This window comes from Crocuta crocuta, unplaced genomic scaffold, assembly GCF_008692635.1.
Source record: "Crocuta crocuta isolate KB4526 unplaced genomic scaffold, BGI_CrCroc_1.0 scaffold193, whole genome shotgun sequence".
Lineage (NCBI taxonomy): Eukaryota > Metazoa > Chordata > Mammalia > Carnivora > Hyaenidae > Crocuta > Crocuta crocuta.
Genome location: NW_027529624.1, coordinates 2,745,798 through 2,752,611, shown reverse-complemented (window position 1 = coordinate 2,752,611; position 6,814 = coordinate 2,745,798). Strand labels below are relative to the sequence as shown.

General features: G+C 50.4%; 1 protein-coding gene across 1 annotated transcript in view; it reads right to left on the bottom strand.

Annotated features, from left to right (window-relative positions):
* The window catches only part of ABTB3 (ankyrin repeat and BTB domain containing 3), a 317,959-nt gene that overhangs the window by 15,299 nt on the left and 295,846 nt on the right, over positions 1–6,814 (bottom strand). The window contains 1 exon segment of the mRNA XM_077761965.1: positions 4,048–4,129. Coding sequence (XP_077618091.1) covers positions 4,048–4,129 — 82 coding nt within the window.

Sequence of the window (6,814 nt, the reverse complement as noted above, 5' to 3'; positions counted from 1 at the left end):
CTCTCTTTTATAATGGCCAAACCAATAAGGACAGCACTACGAGCCTTGAGCCTCGACAATAACTCTCCCGAATCCTGGGGGGGGGCCTCTCCATTTACAAAGCGCTCCTCCATCACGTTAGCTCATTCATTCAAGGTCGGGCTGTTGACTTAAAATGCTGTTCCTTAGCAGACGCAGATCCTGGGGCTAATGGGATTTAAATTGGGCTGTCCCTTGCCACCGTCAGACTCTGCCAACACGAGCCTTTTCTGCAAAGGAGTGGGTGAAACGAACCCTTATGAGGCCAAAGGGCCTGTTTATGGAGTTGTTTTCCTTGGCAGCTGTGAACCCGCACTAAGCCGAGACTTAAACGGCGTTCAGGGCCTCGCGGGGGGGCCCCCACTTCCACAAGCAGCCCCAGCTGTGTCCGGCTCTTGCCTGCGTGTGATGTTAAACAGCCTTGCGGGGAGGAAACTCGGAGCAGTCTCATTTACTAAAAGTCTTCTGTCAGCATGGAAGTGAAGTGAGCAGGCCCCTGGGAGCCCTCTTCTGGGTCAGATTCAGCCCTCGTTGGCCTATTTCAAGCCACAAATGAGGCTTTTCTTTTACGGGGAAGGGGCCGGCACACAGAGAGGTCCCCGGGGCCTGCTAAATCTTCCCAACTCATTACAGTAACTGGAGGCTAATGTGGCCAGGAAACCTTCCCCAGGCAAAAGCAATTACAGGTCTTGGATTCCTCCGGGGCCACGCTTTCCCACATAGGTCTCTCATTCAATGAATCTGCACAGCAAACATCTATTGACTGCCCACTACAAGGTTCTTATTACAGGAACCTCCCCAATTAGTTACAGGCTTTATGGCAAGAGTGGCCCCCCCTTTGCGAGCACACAGGAAAGCTGGGGTGGGGTATGCATTTTCCAGCACTTAGTTCATACTCAAACTCTAATGGGCCTATGATTCTTTCCTCAGGGCTGGGTGATTTTTTTCTGGGGGGAGGGCCCAAGTCCCTGCAGTTGCGGGGCAGCTAAGAGTTCAGGTCTGGGAGTCAGCCAGGCCCCGGGTCTGAGCCTCGGCTTGGCTGTGATGAGTAGCCGGAGCTGGGGCCACTACCTCCCTCTCTCTGGGTCTGTGTCCTGGCTGTAAGGTGGGAGAAGAGCTTCCCGGAGGGGTGGCTGGGAGGGCTGAAGATGATGTACAGCAGTGGTTCTCAGAGTGGGGCCGCTGGACCAGTAGCATCAGCATCACCTGGGCTCTTGTAAAAACTATAAATCCTCGGGCCCTGCCCTAGGCCTATAGAATCTGGGACTCTGGGGGCTAGGGCCTGGGACTCTGCATTTCAACAAGTTTTGTGTTTTATCAAGCAAGCCCCTCCGTCCCCTGCCCTGGAGATTCTGGTGCGTGCTAAAACTTGATCCACTCTAGTGCAGAGCACTGCTTCTCCACCTTGACTGCACGCTGGACGATGGCGGCCACTCCAAAATACAGATGCCTGAGCCCCAGCCCACCTTCTGATTGGTGGCCTGGGTGCCGGGAGTTTTCAAAGCTCCCCAGGTGACTCCAATATCCAGCAGAGGCTCAGAAGCACCAGCTTTGAGCCTGACACATAGCTGGTGCTCAAGAAATGGGCACTGTTATGGGGCACCTGGGTGGCTCAGTCGGTTAAGCGTCATTATCTCATGGTTTGGGCCCAGGTCATTATCTCATGGCTTCATGGGGCCGAGCCCTGCATTGGGCTCTGTACTGACAGTGTAGAGCCTGCTTGGGATCCTCTCTCTCTCTCTCTCTCTCTCACCCTTTCTCTCTGTCCCTCCGCTGCTCGCACTCCTCTCTCTCTCTCTCAAAACAAATAAACCTAAAAAAAAGAAATGGGTGCTGTTCTTATCACTGTTCCCCCGTAGAAAGGGTATTCTAGAACCAAGCATCCAGGCTTCGGCACCAGGCGGACGGGGCTCCAATCCTGGCTCTGTCACTAAAGTAGCACTAAGACTTGGGGCATGGCATTGAAATCTTCTGAGCCTCAGTTTCTTCATCTCTAAGAATGGCAAGAAGCATCCAGATAACCATGTGCAAGCAGAGGTTAGTGCCTCATTCACAGCTGGAGCCCCAAAGAGGTTTCTTCACCGCCCTCTCAACCCTAGTCCTACAGCAAAGCAGCAGTTTCATGGAAAATTTCCAACCCAAAAGCCACCACCATTCCAGAAGGGGCTGTGGCCACTTTGCTCTCTGTAGAAAATGTGGTGAGGAGTTGGGGTGAAAGGCTGGGCCTGGGGGCATGCCAGCTCCCTGGTCCCATGCTGGGGGTCCAGCTTCCTCTCTGCCACCCCCACCCCAGTGGGATGGCTCCCCAAGACAAGTTTCTTGTCCCTGGAAACCTCTTTCATCCTGTCCCCAAGGCTCAGTCCATAGTAACCTACTCTACAGGGTCTTGTGCTTAGTGGGGAGATGGTCTGCCAGTTATGGGTTAGAAAAACAACCACCACTTAAAAATTGCCAAGTTGAGGGGGGCCTGGGTGGCTCAGTCAGTAGCTGTCTGACTTCAGCTCACGTCGTGATCTTGCGGTTTGTGAGTTCGAGCCCCGCGTTGGGCTCTGTGCTGACGGCTCAGAGCCTGGAGCCTGCTTCCGATTCTGTGTCTCCTTCTCTCTGCCCCTCACCTGCTCATGCTCTGTGTCTCTCTCTCAAAAATAAATAAACATTAAAAAAAAACTGCCAAGTTGTCCTACTTGTTAATCTCTGCAAGAACCTGTGACATAGATAGAGGTGATATTGTTTAACTTGTTAAAAACTAAGAAAATGAGGCTCAAAGAAGAGTGCCTTACCCATAGTTATTTGGGAAGGATTCTTTTTAAGTTTCAACATAACCAAAGAAATGCCTTTCTAATGGTGGAGATGCAGGTACTTCAACTTTAGGGGCTAGTGTGAGGGCATGATGGCTTCCCGGCAGCCCTCTGGACAGCAGGATCTGGGGGGCTGGGGAAAAGCCACCATCTGGCCTTTCTTCCCACTTGGCTCATCCTGAGTGGTCCCAGTGCGTCTTCTCAGTCTCCAATATGTATTAAGACCCGGCTGAATACACTGATAATCACTTTCCCTCAAACACACTCCATGACTTCCCACTTTTGTCCATTTGTTTATGCTCTTCCACACCCCCCCCCCAGTACCCCCTTTCTTACCCACCAGATGAGCAAACCAAGGCTTAGAAAGGTTGGTGATTTGCCCATGGTCATGCGATAGATACCAACTTTAAACAGGAGAATGCAGCATTTCAGTCCTGAACTGCGGCTCTGTCCTTCTGAGTCCAGATCGGGAGCCTGCCCCNATCTCAGAATTGTCTCAACAACCCTCTTAGGGCATGAATCCCCCATGGGCCTGCCTGAGTCTTAGCCACTCTTAGTGCGCGCTCAGAACTCCATCCAGGGCCCCACTTCCTGAACTGAACCGCAGGAAGCAAGGTCCTGTTCAGGACCCCACAGATCCAACCCCCAGGTTGCCCACGTCAGCCCCCTGACCCCGGCGGGTGGAAGGACAGTCTTTAAAAGTCCACTGGCTCCTGATCACACTAGGCTGAACCATGGTTCTGGGACTTCATCCTTGCTGTTTTCTGCCTGGAATCTTCTAACCTCCTTTTAAGCCCCAAGCCTTCCTATGACTTCCCAACTTCTCCCCAGCCTTCACTATTCTAACTGACACCTCGTAGGAGACCTTCTCCAACTTCCCTGGTCCTGGCTGTCACAGCACATTGCCTCCCCGCCCCCTGCTCACACCTCCCCACATTATATTGTAAGTGACTAATTACTCAGTTACCCACTCTAGACTGTGAGGCCCCAGGGGAGGAATGTCCTTTATCCTTGTGTCCCCAGGTCCCAGCAGAGTGTGAGGCATATAGTAGGTGCTCAACTAATGCTGTAGGGATTAAAAGATCGTAAACCGGAGGGTCTGTAAAGGAGGGGCCCAGAGTGCAGGAAATTGATGACTCTGAAGTGGCTAACCCACAGGTGGATGACTGCAGGGACTCCCCTGTGCCCTGTGCCCACCAGCACAATGCCCTAGGTCACAACAGGGGCTCACCTGAAAGATGGGGTACTTCACGTAACCGATCTCTATGCAGGTGCTGTCATTTGTGGGTTTGCTGGAGAGGAGCGCTTTGAACCTGAACAAGAACACAAGAAAGGAGATAAAAAGACCCACAAACGCATCCATAGTTTGTGAGAAATTCCACTGTCTAATGAGAGAAATCTGTAACATTTTGTATTCCCCCCACTCTGAAATACATCGTCAATACACCCACCGATGTCATAATGCAATGCCACCCCAGTAGGAGACCATAATCAAATCTGAAGTTACAACTGTTTTTTTTTTAAATTTTTTTTTTTTTAGGGGGCATCTGGGTGGCTCAGTTGGTTAAGTGTCTGATTTCGGCTCAGGTCATGATCTCACGGTTTGTGGGTTCAAGCCCAACATCAGGCTCTGTGCTGACAGCTGGGAGCCTGGAGCCTGCTTCAGATTCTGTGTTTCCTCCTCTCTCTCTGACCCTCCCCTGCTCATGCTCTATCTCTCTCTGTCTCTCTTTCTCTCTCTCAAAAATAAATGTTAAAAAAATAGAAAACCATTATTAAAAAAATAAATGAATTATTTTTTTAGGGGCACCTAGGTGGCTCAGTCAGCTAAGCATCAGACTTTGGCTCAGGTCATGGTCTTATGGTTCATGAGTTTGAGCCCCACATCAGGCTCTGTGCTAACAGCTCAGAGCCTGGAGCCTGCCTTGGATTCTGTGTCTACCTCTCTCTCTGCTCCTCCCCTGCTCATGCTCTGCTTCTCTCAAAAATAAATAAACATAAAAAATTAAAAAAAAATTTTTTTAAGTTTTTACTTATTTAGGTAACCTCTATGCCCAATGTGGGGCTCAAACTCACAACCTTGAGATCAAGAGTCACATGCTCTTCTGACTGAGCCAGCCAGGCACCCTGAAGTTAAAACTTTAAAGTTAAAAATAGTAGTTTGAGGGGTGCCTGGGTGGCTCAGTCGGTTAAGTGTCTGGTTTCAGCTCACGTCATGATCTCACAGTCGGTGAGTTCAAGCCCCACGTCGGGCTCTGCTGACAGCTCAGGGCCTGGAGCCTGGTTTGGATTCTGTGTCTCCCTCTCTCTCTGCCCCTCCCCTGCTCACACTCTGTCTCTCTCTGTCTCAAAAGTAAATAAACATTTAAAAAAATTTAAAAGGGGCGCCTGGGTGGCTCAGTTAGTTGGGTGTCTGACTTCGGCTCGGGTCATGATCTCACGGCTTATGGGTTCACGCCCCGCGTCGGGCTCTGTGCTGACGGCTCAGAGGCTGGAGCCTGCTTCAGATTCTGTATCTCCCTCTCTCTCTGACCCTCCCCTGCTCACGCTGTTTTTGTCTGTCTCTCAGAAATAAATTAAAAAATATTAAGAAATTTAAAAAAATTTAAAAATTAAAAAAAATAAAAAAACAGTAGTTGGAACTGTTATGTCTCAAACAGGTGGCTGGAACCGAACAAATACCAGGTAAAAGTCCATCTGTCCATCCTGCAGGACCTATCACAAGGGCTGCTTGCTTCAGGGGTCCTTCCTGAGGGCAGGCTTCACGCTCCTCTGGGACCCGTGGGGCTCCCCACCTCCTGTGCCCCTCCCCCCACAACACCCCCCTTGCTCCGGGAGGGCAGGGACTCGGCCTTCTGTCTCTGCTGCCTCCCCAGAGGCTGGACCCATCCGGATCGCTGTCTCGTAGGTATTTAATCCACATCTATTGACTACCTATCGACCTCCCCACTGGGCTTCAGATGTGCTTTCCTGCGATCAACAAAACTGTAAGCTCCTAGTGGGTACAGACCCGGTCAACGGAACACGCTGATACTCAAAACGTTTAGGAATAAACTGTGTCTCTTTTCTTCAACTTTTACTTTTTAAATAACAAGAAGATTCGCAGAACAGTTGTAAGGACAGTACAGAGCTCTTGGATGCCCTTCACCCAGCTTCCCCGGAGGTTAACATCCTACACAGCCGTGGTTGTCAAAACTAAGAAATTAACACTGGTACCATATCGATCCGGCTTTTCTATGGCATCGTAACTGAAGACCGTATAAGGCATGGCGTATTTTCCTTATGATGGCAAAGCAGACATTTGGGGGCTTGCATTTGATTTTGGGGGGAGGCTGTGGAGAGGCCAGCGTGCTTTTAGGAACCCAGGAAGTGTTGGTCACATATATTCATCAGCAAACATCCTGGAAGTGGGTTCCGTTTCTGGGTACTCCGTGTCTTTAACCCTTTGTTCACCCTCTAGCCCCACCCCCAGCAGCCTGCCTCCTCATTTCAGCATCCCGCCCCCCTCTCCTCTGTGCAGCTTCGCTGATCCCAGTTCAGGTCTTTGGATAATGTGGTTCTAAATGGCCAACTTAACTCCAATCGAAAGCAGAGAGAGCAGTAGCAGAGCTGGCCGGGAGAGGGCGATACCACTGTCAACTCCATAGCCAAGGAAAAGTCAGGTTCAAGATCTGGCTGTGTAAGGTGGCTTATGCCAGAGTTCCGGAGGACAGGCCTTTCCAAGATGCTGGGTAGGACGTTTCAGGTTGTACACTGCGTGGGGGCACTGGGCTGGGGCAGCTAAATTCCAATTCACGCTCTGCTTTGAAGCCCTGTGCCTGGTACACACCCTGCCCAGGGGACCGGGTGCCCTTGCCTGAGTCACGCAAAGGTGGTGCTGTGTATACTACTGGCTCTTCTCTGTACTTAAACCAAAAAAAAAAAAAAAAAAAAAAAAAAAAAAAACTCAGTCCAGATTAAATTCTTTTTGTATAACGTGAGGTTTTTTTTTTTTTTTT